Source organism: Dermacentor variabilis, unplaced genomic scaffold (genome assembly GCF_050947875.1).
Source record: "Dermacentor variabilis isolate Ectoservices unplaced genomic scaffold, ASM5094787v1 scaffold_18, whole genome shotgun sequence".
NCBI lineage: Eukaryota > Metazoa > Arthropoda > Arachnida > Ixodida > Ixodidae > Dermacentor > Dermacentor variabilis.
Genome location: NW_027460346.1, coordinates 1,593,243 through 1,610,667, shown reverse-complemented (window position 1 = coordinate 1,610,667; position 17,425 = coordinate 1,593,243). Strand labels below are relative to the sequence as shown.

Genomic DNA, 17,425 nt, shown 5'->3' with positions numbered 1-17,425 from the left:
GACGTCGCACCAGCGAGCGCCTTCTCTCAGTAGCGCCGCAGCAGCGGCGCGCAAGGCTTCGCCTCCACCATCGATGCCGCGAGCTGGGGCCCCGTCTCTCGATCTGGCGTGACGTCACACGGTCACGTGACGCGCAGCTTTGTAAGGAGGCGCCACGACCACCGATGGGCCGAAAGTGCGAGCAGTATTGCTTTCGCAATAAAAGTATTTGTCAAGCTAACCCTCGGGGACCTCGAAGACCAACGACAACTCGTCGCCAGGGCCAAGAGGGCAGTCGAAGCCAGAGGGTTGCTGTACTAAGGTGCCTTCCCATCTTAGGGTGATACCCGGCCTCGCTCGGGACACTGTTTCGTTTAATAAACGTTTTTTTCTCGCTCTCTCTCTCTCTCTCTCTCTCTCTCTCCAATCGCAGAGGGCTGATTGCTGAATTTAGGTATAGAAATGTTTGGAACAGCTTTACGTTATAGCGCCCCAACATTAAACTCGCATAGTTCTGGAATTCAATATCTAAAGCACGACTTTGGAAATGTCAATGCGCCTTTCGCATCAAAAGTTTATGAGAACTTTATACCCATAATGTTTCATAATTTAAATCCAAGCGCTCCCTATAGATTCCGCGGCCTCCGCGAAATGCCGCGACGAGCCCGCTCGCCATCCAAACGCCTTTGAAACTTTGTGCTCCGATGGAGCTCCTTGGCGGTAGAATATGTGACTTCCGGTGCATGGGCGTTGCCGCGAAATCCAGCACGATTGCGCAATGTTCGCGCTTTCGAGCGTGAAAATGACATTCTAGACAAAATCGAGCATGATTTCCGGCGCCGGGGGTTCTTTTGGTCAGCGGGGCATGACAGTACGAAAAAATTTCGGGGGGGGGGGGGCTGAAACCCCATAAGCCATCGCTCCCTGGCTACGCCCCTGCTGACCAGGCCTCCAAGCGCGCATTGATGTAGTTCTCATATCTTCATGAACATGTTCTGTGCACAAGAGTTATGCACCTTACAAGCAACCGGTAGTTCGCGGAACCTGCCCTATTCAGTCCGCGACAAGGACACTGTCTTAACCGACGAATTGTCGCGATGCACATAACGTTACACAGCCAGCCAGCTTTACAGTTGCATCGTCACTCTAAATCTAGAATTCAGTGGTGTGCATTCTTCTTATCATACCAAGAAGTTATCAAGTTATTTCGCGCTTTTTAGTTCTCTTTTTCACACACACACACACACACATATATACATATATATATATATATATATATATATATATATATATATATATATATATATATATATATATATATATATATATATATATATATATATATATATATATATATATATATATATCCTTATATTTTATGCTAGGAAGGCTTCCGCCAGAACGAAATACTGGGTCATTTTAAAATAAGTACGCATCACTGGGGGGCTTGCCATCCTTGTCCGATACCACAGTACTTTTCCAGGCTATCCTTCGCACATCTATACTTGGTTAGCCAAAACGTGCCAAACACCAAGCAGCGGGAAGCTGTGCGAGAAAGCACTTCGTGACGCTCACCCACTCTTGTGTATATCGTCCTTGAAGCTTGCCCATGCCACAGGGACGTGCAGCAATTCCGCGATGGATTCCGCCTGCGGCAGCTCGCCGTCATGGATCACCAGCCTGTTCATCCTGCGCTCCACCGTCGCCCATGCCCAGCGCGTCGGTTCCGCGTTGGCTATGGCCGCCAGCATGGCTGCCAGCGAGATGACCAGGTGGTGCCGGTGCATCGCGGAACTGCACGGGCAAGAGGTGGACATGTTTTTACTGCGTTCGTTTTATTAAAGCGAAGCCAAAAACTCGCTGCATCAAAAAAACTGACTTGATATGACACCTTCCGAGGATGCGCGAGTCGTCGAGCTCCGCGCCGTACTTACTGTCGCCCATAGAAGTTACGTGTTATTCTCGAACCGAATGAACTTCGCAGCAGCCCTTAATTTCGTCTAATTTCTTCCCAGACACAATGCCAGAACGACAAATCGTCATTCCTTTCCTTAGTTTTCTTTTTCTTCTTTTTTTTTTGTTAGATGACCGTCCTAGGTTAAGCGCGCTTAAACACTACGGGACGTGGTGTTATGAAAGCCTAACTTCACTCAGCAGGAACGTTCAAAAAGTAAAGTCAGTTCTACGCAGTGAAAACTTTCGAAAGAGCGAAGCTGGTGGTCTTTTTCTCAGGTTTGAACTGTTGTTCAGTGCGGTTTTCATGAAAGACATTTATCTCGTTGTCGTCGTTTGGCTAGATTCGAGCTTCGGTTTCGGATTTCTCGCACTCTTCAGTTGTGCTCAAACCACAGTATAGCACACACTTTGCAGCTGTGACCGCACTCACGGTCAAGGAATTCAATTCTATTTTGAACCGTCCATCGGCACCCTCCGTGGAAGGAATCTCTCGGCGTGGACGTCTCTGTTCGGCCTCCTACTCTCGATGTTGGGGGTTGGCTTGCCTCCTCCGGTGCTTGGCTTGCGCTCCCATTTCTCGATCCTCGGCCGTAGCGGCTTCCCTCCGCTGGCGCTTTGCATGCGCTTCTCGCTCTCGAAGCTCGGGATTTGCGCGACGACGGCGCTACCGCTCGCGGCGAGCGGAGTTCATGGGGCGAAAGGGCGCGCGCCGGCGAATCACCTGTTCTTATACCCCTCTCCTCCCCCTCCCCAGGCGCGCTCTCTGCCCTTCTGCGTGACACTGCACAACGGACGGCGAAGGCGCGACTTAGAACAGCTCCGCTGTTGTAAGATTGTGTTGCCTCATAAAACGACAAATCTTAAATTGATCTGTATTTCTGTTAATCAGTGCGTATTTCAAAGCTTTGACTTTTTAGGGCACGTAGCAGCATTGCAAACACATAAGTGTTGAAGCGCTTCCCTGTGCTGAGTGAAGACGCCAAGAAGGACGACAACAGATAGCGACATGTGGTTGTACTTCAACTCGTGTATTTCACAGAAGGGAACAAATTTGTGTCACCAAGCGGTGAAGAAATAAACTGAGAAGGTAGTGCGAATTCCCTATATATATTTTTCTATCGCCATGTGAACACTCGCGCCCATACGTCTTATATTTGCCGCGAGGAGGCTTGGCGTGGAAGACGAACCAGACGCAAGATTGCTGGAGTGGTGGGAGACAATTTCAAATATTTTTTCTCACCTAATACAAAAATTTATTCTATAAAACTTCCTTAGTTAGAAAAAAATTCAATGTACCATCAGTAGCGCTATCTAGCGTATTATTACTAGCGTGAGCATTATATTACCCCTTCATGTTCTTCATCTGTGTATATTCATCCTCATGGCCAGCGTCATCATCTTCAGCGCGCTACCTGCAAAATAAACCGTCCAGGCTGAACAGCTGTCTCGCAAGTGGCGGAGGTTGCTCTCGATCCCTTGGTCCTCTACGCCTTCGAGTTTCCCTGGTGCTTCGTTCAGGTCGCCGCTTGCTCTGCCATTCCGCCACCATGCCCCAAGAAGATCTTCCAGGAGCCTCTGGCGTCACCGTCTCTGCCCCACCGGCTATTCCTTCATGGACCGTCAGGACGCGGCAGCACGATCCCACCATGTTCGCTGGCCTTCGTAGTGACGACGTTGACGACTGGCTAGACAATTATGACCGCGTGAGCGAGTCTAACCGGTGGGGTGATATGCACAAGCTTCGCAACGTCGCATTCTACCTCACTGACGTTGCCAGGACTTGGTTTCTTAACCACGAGAGCACCTTGCCTGACTGGGCGGCATTCAAACACCAGCTTCAGCAGATGTTTGGCGCGCCCAACGTCCGCTCTGAGGTCGCCGAGAAAAAGCTTGATGGACGCACGCAACTTCCCGGGGAAACATACACGTCTTATATCGAGGACGTCCTCGCCCTTTGTCGCCGTGTTGACGCCACCCTGACGGAATCTGATTGCGTTCGTCATATCCTGAAGGGCACTGCCCACGTCGCGTTCAACGCACTGACGATAAAGAATCCGAATAACGTTAACCATGTGATCGCGACTTGCCAACACCTGGACGCACTGCAGGCCATCCGTTTACAAGCTGTCACCGCTGACGCGCCTCCTTCCTCGGATACCGACCTGCGTATGCTCATTCGGACTCTCATACGCGAAGCAGTCCAAGCGTGTGGCCTGCTCAGTCCTGCGGTTCTCCAGCCTCAGCCTTCGTTTCCTGGCCTGCGTGACATCATCAAAGGGGAGCTGTCCTCCGGGACCTGCGCTGCGAGCTGTGGCCTTCCTTCACCATCGACCTGGTATGCTCAGGTTGCGGCTATGCAACCAGCGTTCGTTCGGACAGGGCGTCCTGCTCCTGTTACTACTCCCAACCATCCGGCAACTCTAGCACCCCGTCCACCTGCCGCAATATTTTACACTAACCGGCCTACGCCCCGCCTCATTTGTTAGTACTGCGGTATTCGGGGGCACATATCGCATTTTCGCCGAGGACGTCAACAGGACGAACGCCGTGGCTACGATATTTATGAGAGAACCGTTGCTTCCTCCGTGTCCCTACCAGCTCCGGCTTCCCCCACGCTCACTTTCTCCACTTCCCGAAGCGACTCGCAACTACCGTCCAGGGCGCCGCCGCTCGCCCTCTCCTTTCCGATGCTCGAGATCACCCCTGCAACCGGCCACCCGCACTCCTGACTACCGATCGGATGGTGCAGTTTTTGGAGGGAATGCTGCATGGCTCGCACAGACTACAATTCCTCCAGCGTGCCCGGCCAATACTTTATTCGTGTGTGTAGAAGGCACACCAGTTCTAGCATTGATTGATACGGGAGCATCCATTTCTATTATTCATGCTGACTTGTGCTCTCGTCTACGCAATGTTACTACACCTTACAGTGGAGCTCTTCTTCGTGGTGCAAATAATGCTGTTATTCGGCGATCGGAGCAATGCGCCATTCGAGTTTCGATCGACGGGATACGCCACCATATCCAGTTCGCAGTGTTGACTTCCTGTGCTCACATGCTTATACTAGGATGGGACTTTCTCTCTTCGGCGTCGGCTTTCATCTCGTGCCGTGAACGCCTCGTTCACTTGACAGAGACCGACAATTCCGACGACGTGCACGAAACGCGCCTTCGCTTGCGAACTGCTGACGATTGTATGGTGCCCCCTGGTTGCGAACAACTCCTTGTAGTTAACAATGAGATCACCGATGGTGACGTTTTAGTTGTACCGCCAGCCCGTTGCCTATCCAAAGGGATTGCTCTGGCAGCCAGCCTTGTTCGCTTCACCAACGGCACGGCCACTTTGGCTGTACTCAACACAACCACTGAGCCAGTCCTGCTTCATAAAGGCGCCGTTCTCATGTACATCTTGGACACTCAGCCTGTCTCAGTGCTTACCTCGACTACTGCTGTTTCACAACCACCCACAGCTATAAATACGGTCCCTGCTTCTGTTCTCGCTAGTACCATCAGCTCCGATCTAACGCCACGGCAAACAGGGGAGTTAATGGCGTTGTTATCCAAGCATAAAGACTCCTCCGACGTCCACTCTCCTTTTCCGGGACAGACTTCTGCGACGGCTCATAGCCCACACACAGATGAAACTTCCATCGTGCACCGGAGGCAATAGCGCGTTTCTTCCGCTGAACGCCAGATCATCGATAACCACGTTGCCGACATGCTGAAACGTAGCATAATCCGCCCTTCCTCAAGCCCGCGGTCGTCACCTGTCGTTTTGGTGCGTAAGAAAGACGGCTCAGTGCGATTTTGTATAGACTACCGTGCCTTGAACAAAATAACCCGCAAAGATGTATATCGACTGCCCCGAATCGATGATGCGTTAGATTCATTACACGGCACGGAGTATTTCTCCAGCCTTGATATACGCTCTGGATACTCGCAGATCCCCATGCACGAAGCAGACAAGGAAAAAACCGCCTTTGCCACACCCGATGGACTTTACGAATTTAACTTAATGCCTTTCGGCCTGTATAATGCTCCCGCCACATTTGAGCGGATGATTGATACCGTACTATGGAGCCTAAAGTGGAACACTTGCTTATGCTACCTTGACATCATCATATATTCGTCGACCTTCCATCAGCACTTGCAGCCCCTCGACGAAGTCCTGACAAGCTCTTCAGCTGAATACAAGAAAGTGCCACTTCGCCAGCAAAACCATTAAAGTACTCGGACACCTTGTCAGCAAGGAGGGCCTTCGACCCGACTCCTACAAGATTACCGCTGTCCTCCGCTTCCCCAGGCCTCAACACGCCAAAGACTTGCGCAGCTTCCTTGGCCTAGCTTCGTATTTCCGGCGCTTCATACGTAACTTTGCCACCATTGCGGCGCCGCTCCATCAACTCCTTCCTTCTGGATCTCCCCTACGCATGGTCGGACGAATGCCAAACTGCTTTTGACACCCTCAAGTGTGCCCTCACGTCCGAACCTGTGCTTTGTCATTTCGACAACACCGCACCCACTCTTCCACACACTGATGCCAGCGGTCACGGTATCGGCGCTGTTCTTCTGCAACGTCAGCAAAATTCTGAAAAACGTGTGGTTGCATATGCAAGTCGCACGCTAACAGCTGCAGTGAAAAATTATACGATTACCGAACAATAATGTCTCGCCGTTGTTTGGTCCGTCCAAAAATTTCAGCCTTATCTGCACGGCCGCCACTTTACGGTCGTTACTGATCACCAAGCCTTGTGCTGGTTGGCGATGCTAAAGAATTTAACGGGACGTCTTGGCCGTTGGATACTTCGTTTACAAGAATACGACTTCGACGTCACCTACAAGTCTGGAAAGAAACACCAGGATGCCGATGCTCTCTCTCGTTGTCCCTTACCACCGTCTTCAAACGCTGCTTGCTTACCCCTTTCCGTGAGGAAACCGCAGGGCGCGTCGCCGGCATTCCCTTCGCTCGCAGCTGTCGACCAGCTCCCATCCAGCCATTCTCATACTTTTGCCTCTAGCCAACCTAATGACTCCTACTGCCACTCCGTTATGGAACGTCTTCGCGAATCATCTCGCCCACCTAACGCTCGGCTCCGTCGGCAGTTGAACAACTTGAAGTTCGAAAATTCGATGTTATACCGATACGTGTTTCATCCCGAAGGACACCGTTGGGTTCTTGTCATTCCCCGATAACTTCAGGCCCAGACACTGGAAACCTACGAAGATCCGGCAGCCGGTCACTTTGGTTTCCATAAAATCCATGAGCGAATTAGCAGCCGCTTCTCTTGGCCTGGACTTGCAACCAGCGTGCGTAGCTAAATACGTGGCTTCCTGTTCGCTCGGCCAACACCGCAAACGACTGACCACACCTCCGGCTGGACTGCTCCAACCTGTCCCTTGTCCTGAAGCTCTTTTCGCCGTCATTAGTATCGACCTCTATGGACCGCTGCCCTTAACCACTGGCGGTAAACGATGGATCTTCACAGCTGTAGACCACTTGACACGGTACGCTGAAACAGCCGCACTATCTTCGGGATCCGCAGAGGAGGTTGCAACCTTTTTCTTGGAAGCCATCTTTTTACGGCACGGAGCCCCACGTGTCCTTTTGAGTGACCGTGGCAGGACCTGTCTGTCTAAGCTTCTCGACGATGTTCTCCGTGCGTCCAATACCATCCATAAACGACTTCCAGCTACCACCCTCAAACTAATGGTCTCACAGAGCGCTTTCCTCGCACGCTATCCGACATGATAATGTACATCAACCTTGTCCACACCAATTGGGATGTCATTCTACCATTCGTCACTTTTGCACACAACACGGCCGTCCAACGCACTACGGGGTACTCGCCCTTTTTCCTCGTGTATGGTCGCCAACCGATCACTATCCTCGACGTTTCTTTCTTCGGTGTTCCCGTGACCTTGTCCACATCAATGTGTGAGCAGTTCGTTTCGGGCATTGCCCGGTGTCCCCAACGTACCCGTCTCAACAACGACGCCAGTCAACAAGACCGCAAAATTCGCTATGATGCATCTCACCGTGTCGTTTCCTTCTACCCTGGAGACGAAGTGTTATTGTGGACCCCAGTTCGCGCTCCTGCCTTGTGCGAGAAATTTCAGTCCCGTTTGATCGGGCCCTACATTGTTCGGGAACAGACTTCGCCAGTTAACTATAGTATCACTCCGGTTGTTCCGCCTTTGGAAGGCCGCTGCCATGGCACAAAGATTGTCCATGTTTCGCGTTTAAAGCCTTTCATACGGCGTGTGCCGCCATAACCAGCGGCCAGGTTGGCCGCTTCCACGCGTGTGTGAGCATTATATTACCCCTTCATCTTCTTCATCTTTATATATTCATCATCATGGCCAGCGTCATCGTCTTGAGCGCGCGACCTGCAAAATAAACCGTCGAGCCTGAACAACTGTCTCGCACTAGGAACGCCTCAACATTCAAATGGCGGCTAAGTAAAGGCCAAAGTGACCTCATCTTGAATATTCATCGGTGCCTGTGCACCCTTCTACGCAATATATCTGCCCAAAAAAAACATTTTTCGCGTAAACTACAGTTTCTCGGTACTTTTTTGAATGTTTGTGTTTGTATACGAACGCTTTTTTTAAATCCTGAGTATGGGCCAATTTCCTTATTTAAGAAAAACTTTAAGAATTGCATGTAATTGACGAATGCAATTTTAGGTGTATGGCCTTGCTTGAGTCTCCCGAGAAAAATTTATTTTGATATTGCATCAAGGAAGCCCAATTTTTGGCAACGTCTTTGGTGGGGCATACTTTCGTGCCTTTCGCGCCTTTCGTGCCCTCAGGTGATGGTAGAGCCAATGAAAATTTTTTCGGTGAAAATATTTCGTGTAATGACTTTCTGTGTTGTCCGCAAGCGTCTAAAATTTTTACAAAGAAATCGCAGATGCTCGAGCGCCAATTTTGGTAGAATTCGCGTGGAATGGCTCATAAAAAACAAACTTATGAACCTCTATTCGTATATCGGACAATAAGAACATTTGTGTGCCACACGGACGCGCAAAACTATCAATCCAAATTTACGATAAAAACTAGTTTCGCTCAACATCGCATTAAGTTCGCCATTACCCAGCATAATAGACGACGGGTAAGGCGAGTTAGTAGCTTTCATTTACTGCCCAGTGAAAGTTAGGAACTGTTTCGCTAAAGATTTTTTATGAAGCAGCGCACTAGAAAAAATACGTTCACACCAACCTGAAAGACAAGGATATACAAAGGCGGTATGTTAAGAGAGCATCTACTAATTAAATCTGAATTATCGAAGTTAGTAAAGAGCTTCTACCGAGGCAGTAATGTGCGGTAACGTTAGTAACCTAACCCATTACTATCTTTTTACAGATTTCTTGATGCGAAAGCGTCAAATGGCCCATTGAGCGAAAAAGCCGGCATATGTTCTTTGTATCAGCCAAACGGTACCAAAACTACAATTGCCGTGCTAATACGCGTTCTGCAGGACTATAAAATAAAAGTTACTCAATCAATCAATCAATCAATCAATTGGATGCGACGCCACATCACGAACGTGCCTCAACGGAGAAGAGCGGGCGAAAAGGGGCAGCTACAATAGCACAACAGTGCGCCAGGTTTTGCGTGAGGGGAGAATGTACGCCGCAACGCACGTCACCTTCGCTCTCGCCTCGGTACAAGCGCTCATCGACGGAGCAGAGCCGTTGGAAGAGCGGGCGGAAGGGTGCACTTGCTGGGGTGATAGAGCGCCAGGTGTAGCGTGAGGGAAGAGTACACCGCCGCGACGCAAGTCACCTTCGCTCTGGCTCACGGCACGAGCGCTCATCGACGCAGCAGAGCCGTTGGAAGAGGGGTCTAAACGGTGCACTTGCTGGTGCCATAGAGCGCCAGGTGTGGCGTGAGGGAAGAGTGCACCGCCGCGACGCAAGTCACCTTCGCTCTGGCTCACGGCACGAGCGCTCATCGACGCAGCAGAGCCGTTGGAAGAGGGGGCTAAAGGGTGCCCTTGCTGGGGCGATAGAGCGCCAGGTGTGGCGTGAGGGAAGAGTGCACCGCCGCGACGCAAGTCACCTTCGCTCTGGCTCACGGCACGAGCGCTCATCGGCGCAGCAGAGCCGTTGAAAGAGGGGGCTAAAGGGTGCACTTGCTGGTGCGATAGAGCGCGAGGTGTGGCGTGAGGGAAGAGTGCACCGCCGCGACGCAAGTCACCTTCGCTCTGGCTCACGGCACGAGCGCTCATCGACGCAGCAGAGCCGTTGGAAGAGGGGGCTAAAGGGTGCACTTGCTGGTGCGATAGAGCGCGAGGTGTGGCGTGAGGGAAGAGTGCACCGCCGCGACGCAAGTCACCTTCGCTCTGGCTCACGGCACGAGCGCTCATCGACGCAGCAGAGCCGTTGGGAGAGGGGGCTAAAGGGTGCACTTGCTGGTGCGATAGAGCGCGAGGTGTGGCGTGAGGGAAGAGTGCACCGCCGCGACGCAAGTCACCTTCGCTCTGGCTCACGGCACGAGCGCTCATCGACGCAGCAGAGCCGTTGAAAGAGGGGGCTAAAGGGTGCACTTGCTGGTGCGATAGAGCGCGAGGTGTGGCGTGAGGGAAGAGTGCACCGCCGCGACGCAAGTCACCTTCGCTCTGGCTCACGGCACGAGCGCTCATCGGCGCAGCAGAGCCGTTGGAAGAGGGGGCTAAAGGGTGCACTTGCTGGGCGATAGAGCGCCAGGTGTGGCGTGAGGAAAGAGTGCACCGCCGCGACGCAAGTCACCATCGCTCTGGCTCACGGCACGAGCGCTCATCGACGCAGCAGAGCCGTTGGAAGAGGGGGCTAAAGGGTGCACTTGCTGGTGCGATAGAGCGCGAGGTGTGGCGTGAGGGAAGAGTGCACCGCCGCGACGCAAGTCACCTTCGCTCTGGCTCACGGCACGAGCGCTCATCGACGCAGCAGAGCCGTTGGAAGAGGGGGCTAAAGGGTGCACTTGCTGGTGCGATAGAGCAGCGAGGTGTGGCGTGAGGGAAGAGTGCACCGCCGCGACGCAAGTCACCTTCGCTCTGGCTCACGGCACGAGCGCTCATCGACGCAGCAGAGCCGTTGGAAGAGGGGGCTAAATGGTGCACTTGCTGGTGCGATAGAGCGCCAGGAGTGGCGTGAGGGAAGAGTGCACCGCCGCGACGCAAGTCACCTTCGCTCTGGCTCATGGCACGAGCGCTCATCGACGCAGCAGAGCCGTTGGAAGAGGGGGCTAAAGGGTGCACTTGCTGGTGCGATAGAGCGCCAGGTGTGGCGTGAGGGAAGAGTGCACCGCCGCGACGCAAGTCACCTTCGCTCTGGCTCACGGCACGAGCGCTCATCGACGCAGCAGAGCCGTTGGAAGAGAGGGCGAAAGGGTGCACTTGCTGGTTCGATAGAGCGCCAGGTGTGGCGTGAGGGAAGAGTGCACCGCCGCAACGCAAGTCACCTTCGCTCTGGCTCACGGCACGAGCGCTCATCGACGCAGCAGAGCCGTTGGAAGAGAGGGCGAAAGGGTGCACTTGCTGAAGCGATAGAGCGCCAGGTGTGGCGTGAGAGAAGAGTGCACCGCCGCAACGCAAGTCACCTTCGCTCTGGCTCACGGCACGAGCGCTCATCGACGCAGCAGAGCCGTTGGAAGAGAGGGCGAAAGGGTGCACTTGCTGAATCGATAGAGCGCCAGGTGTGGCGTGAGAGAAGAGTGCACCGCCACGACGTCACCATCACTCTCGCTCTCGGCATGAGCGCTCATCGACGGAGAATAGCCGTTGGAAGAGAGGGCGAAAGGGTGCACTTGATGCGACGATAGAGCGCCAGGTGTTGCGTGAGAGACGAGTGCAACGCTGCGACGCACGTCACCATCACTCTCGCTCTCGGCATGAGCGCTCATCGACGGAGAATAGCCGTTGGAAGAGAGGGCGAAAGGGTGCACTTGCTGCGATGATAGAGCGCCAGGTGTTGCGTGAGACAAGAGTGCAATGCTGCGACGCACGTCACCATCACTCTCGCTCTCCGCACGAGCGCTCATCGACAAAGCAGAACCGTTGGCAGAGCGCACGAAAGGGTGCATCTGCTGCAACGATACAGCGCGAGGTGTTGCATGAGGAGAGAGTGCATTGCCGCCACGCACGTCATATTCGCTCTCGGCACGAGCGCTCATCGGTGAAGCGGAGCCGTTGGCAGAGCGGGCGGAAGGGTGCACCCGTTGCGGCGATAGAGGGCGAGGTGTTGTGTGAAGAGAGTGCATCACTGCGACGCACGTCATATTCGCTCTCGGCACGAGCGCTGATCGGCGAAGCAGAGCCGTTGGCAGAGCGGGCGGAAGGGTGCACCCGTTGCGGCGATAGAGGGCAAGGTGCTGTGTGAAGGGAGAGTGCATCACTGCGAAGTACGTCATATTCGCTCTCGGCACGAGCGCTCATCGGCGAAGCACAGTCGTTGGCAGAGCGGGCTGAAGGGTGCACCCGTTTCGGCGATAGAGGGCGAGGTGTTGTGTGAAGGGAGAGTGCATCACTGCGAAGTACGTCATATTCGCTCTCGGCACGAGCGCTCATCGGCGAAGCAGGGCCGTTGGCAGAGCGGGCGGAAGGGTGCACCCGTTGCGGCGATAGAGGGCGAGGTGTTGTGTGAAGGGAGAGTGCATCATTGCGAAGTACGTCATATTCGCTCTCGGCACGAGCGCTCATCGGTGAAGCGGAGCCGTTGGCAGAGCGGGCGGAAGGGTGCACCCGTTGCGGCGATAGAGGGCGAGGTGTTGTGTGAAGGGAGAGTGCATCACTGCGAAGTACGTCATATTCGCTCTCGGCACGAGCGCTCATCGGCGAAGCAGGGCCGTTGGCAGAGCGGGCGGAAGGGTGCACCCGTTGCGGCGATAGAGGGCGAGGTGTTGTGTGAAGGGAGAGTGCATCATTGCGAAGTACGTCATATTCGCTCTCGGCACGAGCGCTCATCGGTGAAGCGGAGCCGTTGGCAGAGCGGGCGGAAGGGTGCACCCGTTGCGGCGATAGAGGGCGAGGTGTTGTGTGAAGAGAGTGCATCACTGCAAAGTACGTCATATTCGCTCTCGGCACGAGCGCTCATCGGCGAAGCAGAGCCGTTGGCAGAGCGGGCGGAAGGGTGCACCCGTTGCGGCGATAGAGCGCGAGGTGTTGTGTGAAGGGAGAGTGCATCGCCGCGAAGTTCGTCAAATTCGCACTCGCTCTCGACACGAGCGCTCATCGACGAAGCAGAGCCGTTAGCAAAGTGGGCGAAAGGGTGCGCCTGCTGCGGCTGAAGTCCCTCTGCCTTCGGAAAAGTACCGCCATCTCCTCTCTCCTCGCCTGTCTCTTTGGCTAAACCGCTTGTTTTTTTCTTCATTTTTTGCTTGCGAAAGCAATTCGACGGTGGCGCGCCCTGGAAAGCCCCCGCTGTAGCTTGTTCCAATTGGACGATTGCTGTCCGCGCTATCGCTACACAGCGATCATCCAGTCGGAGATACAGGAGAGAAAAAAGTGGGATTGTTCAACGGATGGCGGTACTTTTCCTAAGGTAGAGGGGTTTTAGCTGCGGCGATCGAACGCGAGTTGTTGGCCGAGGGTAGATGGCATTGCCGCGACGCGTCTCCCGTTGGGTAGTGGCTTTCGGCGTTGGCACCGCCGGCTGCTACTGCTTGCTGAGTCAGGCAGCCCATACCGCTTTAGTAAGTTACTCGCAGCGCAAAATAGCGCAATTCAATTCGACATTAATGATTTCACATTCACAACTCATTAAAAGAGCATAGGTGTCTTCGGATGTTTCTCAGAAGTGCACCGTTTAAATTTCACCACGTCTGTGCCGGTGTCCTACACCGACTTAGCCTGGGTGTGGCGTTTGCGCGTCGGTATACGTCCACATAGTGTGACCCAGCGAGTCTGCTGACTGTGAGCTGTGCCGTGTGCATGAGTCTAGAAAACACGTGCTATATGTGACTGCCCTCAGCACGTGGAAGAGTGACTGCGGTTGATTGAGGAGCTTGTCCCCCTCGGCCGCAAACTGCTGACAAAGTAATTATACGGAGCCTTTGGCTTGCCTCTAAACCTAGTTCTCACGCGCTTTACTTCAATATTAAAGAAGTCGGGACTCTAGGCTTTCAGTACACTTGCCTGCTAAGCATTCTCCAAAAAGGCCAAGTGCTGGGCGAGTTGGTGCATGGTAAAATAAGACGAAAACCAGCGGAAAAGACACATATTCACAAAACAAGGAGCAAGGAAACCAGAAACAAGTCCATTACTACCATCGTCCTGTGCGCTCCTTGCTCCTTGTTTATGCGTTTCTGTCGCTGGTTTTCTTCCGCTTCCACCAGCGCAGAGTAGCTTGCTAGACGAATGTACTTACCTGAGGCCAACCTCTCTGCTTTTCACATAATGAAACTTTTTTTTCTTTCTCAGGAAGTTCCCGCAAGCAGTTCGCAAATTGTGACACATAAGGCACAAGCTCACAATTAAAATTGGCAAGATGTGAAAGAAGCCATATAATTTGAGTTATGTAGTTCGGTTAATTAAGGGCCTCCAAGAGAAGTGATCACCAGGTTCTTTCTGAGCGGGTACCTAACCACTTTGACCTAACAGGCAAAGACCGCACACACGAAGCAGTTGCAACCTCACATGATAATATTCCACCGGGCTCCTAATGTAATTTTAGGGATAGATTTTCCTAGACATGAATGCTTATTCGCTCGATCATTTGCTTAGTATCATGACCCAAATGCAGCACGCTTTATGGTTTGCCCTGTCTGAACTATTCAGTGCTTCCCCGAGCTTCACTCGGACAACCTTGACGTCTTATGTAGCAATGACTTCCAGTTGAATGAATGTGTAGTTTTTATTGGCGCAAGGGCCAGGTATGGCCAAAGAGCGCCATCCCAGTTTTAATGACTTCGCAGTGGAGTGATGGATTCTATGAAGTTGATGTGACGTGGCTGTAAAGGAGCCTAAAAATAGTCGCTTTAAAGTGCGTAAATTCTACGTGTAATGAGATTATAGCGATGACTAATGACGTGTACTATGAGCATTAAAGTACATTGCGAAAAATGATATGATGTACAAAACATGTCAGATGCAAAGATTGGCCACAGCACTACGGCCTCACCAGAGCTGTTGAGACACAAGGGCCTGAAGGCAAGTGCAATACAATACTGCTATCGCAGACGCATCCTCTGAAGGGAGGAAGCACTACGAATGTATGGGACTAATAACATGCAGGACAACATCATTCAATAAACCGAGGACTGTTTTGGCGTTAAAAAGCGGCTGTTTGCCAAGAAACATAGCCGAAAGAAGTGGGGTACAATAACGGTATGCCAGAGCAACATGTTTCTTTCTCTCAGCTTCGGCTTCCCGACACTCCAGTAGGATGTGAAGCACGGTCAGTCTCTCCCCGCATCTACCACAGGTTGGAGGTTCATTTCCAGAAAGTAGAAAATTATGGGTCCCAAATGTGTGCCCTATTCTGACAACACAGAATAGGAGATCTGTTCTCGTTGATTTTGTTACGGAGGGCCAATGACCTAACTGTGGCTTTATGACATGCAGCACATTATTTCTTTCCGCATCCCACAAGCGTGGCCAGTGTGTTTGCAGTTTCCACCGTAAGAAAGGCCCCATATCTGTGGCAGGGACAGCAACGGTAGGTTTATTAGCTTGCGATGCAACTGACGTGGCCATCTCGTCCGCCAGAACATTACCCTCGATGTCCCTATACCCAACATATATTGACATGTTGGTTGCATATATGAGCTTTACAAAGGATGGAATAAAATTCATTGAGAACTGGATATGTGTGCTAATAGAATGACATCATGACCTTCACAACACTTAGGGAGTCTGTATATATAACTGCTTTTTGGAGTTTTCATTTCATTATACGCTTCACAGCCGACAATAGTGCGTAGGCCTCGGCTGTAAATATGCTTGTTTCCGGATGCAGTACATCAGATTCCGCGAAGGATGGACCGACGGCTGCATAGGACACCCCGGCATGTGACTTGGAAGCGTCTGTGTAGAACTCTGTGCACGAGTGCTTGTACTGTAGTTCTCGGAAGTGTATCCAGATTTCGACCTCTGGAGCGTGCTTTGTAATTTCTAGAAAGGATGTGTCACATTTCACCACCTGCCACTCCCAGGGAGGTAACAGCTTGGTTGGATGCATTAAGCGATGATCGAGCAGCGGGACATGCATTTCATCACTAAGCTCTCTCACAAGCAGCGAGTAAGGCTCACACCAAACGCGGAGCGTCTAAACGGCCAAGCGGATTTTCAGCGCGGCGAGGTGGTTAGCGCGCGCGCCTGTTCAGACGTGATGGCCATAGAATAAAGAACCAACTTTAGAGAAGGGAAACTGTATCTTCCACAGTGGTTCGAAAATAAGAAGCGGCAGCGCATGGAACAACGCAGGGGGCCCGACAGATGGCGCTACTTAAACAAGAAGCGGAAATGCCTTCTTTAGTGCAATATGCAATATGACCGCTTTATACCGGTCGCGTACGCTGGGTACGCGCCGTGCTCGCCTCGCTGGCTTTGCGGCATGCCTCAGCCGCCGCGTTTTAATCGCCAGGAGACTAAAGAGCCTCTACTGACGCCCCTACAAACAAGCCACAAGTGACTGAAGAGGACGTGCGACTTTATTGGCAGAAGAAAAGCAGAGCACCTTCTCGTACAAGAGCAGAAATAAAATTTGCATGTCAAGATGCGCTGAAACCATTAACGCGAGCTCACAAACTGCTCACTTTCGTCGTCGCACATGGTGATCTGGTAACGAGCGACAATCAGTAGCGCAAGCAAATTGGGCATTGCACCACCAGTTTGCATCGAGAGTTGCCGTAACTTTCATTATGAAGCAATCGGGTGACGCAAGGCATCTGCTGCCGCAACCGACACAGCGACATGAACTAGTCGGCATTTTAGCGTTGCCTCCTTTCCAACCTGCACGTTTGTTTTTGTTCTTTCGGGGGCCACTAATGTGTAACTTATACTTGGTGCCCCACATACTCAATATGCGCATCACCATTTTGCAGCCACTTTTGCAAGCCTTTCCTCTTATGTGGCGATCAACTTCGTACACTACGGACCATGTAATCACGTGTGCTGGTCTCCGTTCACGCCACATCACGGCCGATGAAGGTCCACAAGCATAATTTGCCCGCGGCTGCAGCAGTAAAGGCCGAACGGGGAGAGCACCAATTACGGTGCATGTGAATGTGGAGTCATTGTCGCTGTGTGGAGTGCAGGAGCAGATGGTTACTTCGGGAGACTGTTGCCCATGCAGCTGACCAGGTCGCCACATCGAAGAAACATAACACGGTGACCATTATCCAATTACACTCTGCATTCAATCACCACATAAGGTTCAGACAATACAGCGTATATTGGCTAAGATCCACATGACAACAGTGAGCATTCACGCACTACAAGTCGCTTACAGCATATTCAGCAGTCCGACTTCAGGCACAGTGCTTGTCTACGTCGCGCATGGCGGTCTAGT

General features: G+C 52.3%; 1 protein-coding gene across 1 annotated transcript in view; it reads right to left on the bottom strand.

Annotated features, from left to right (window-relative positions):
- Positions 1-11,547, bottom strand: part of LOC142568343 (putative phospholipase B-like 2) — a 57,654-nt gene extending 46,107 nt beyond the window's left edge. Inside the window, exons 1-2 of the mRNA XM_075678348.1 lie at positions 10,826-11,547; positions 1,555-1,773 (exon numbers count right to left, since the gene is read on the bottom strand). Of these exons, the coding sequence (XP_075534463.1) occupies positions 1,555-1,773; positions 10,826-11,547 (941 nt within the window). The remainder of the gene's footprint in view (positions 1-1,554; positions 1,774-10,825) is intronic.
- Positions 11,548-17,425: the final 5,878 nt, after the last annotated feature.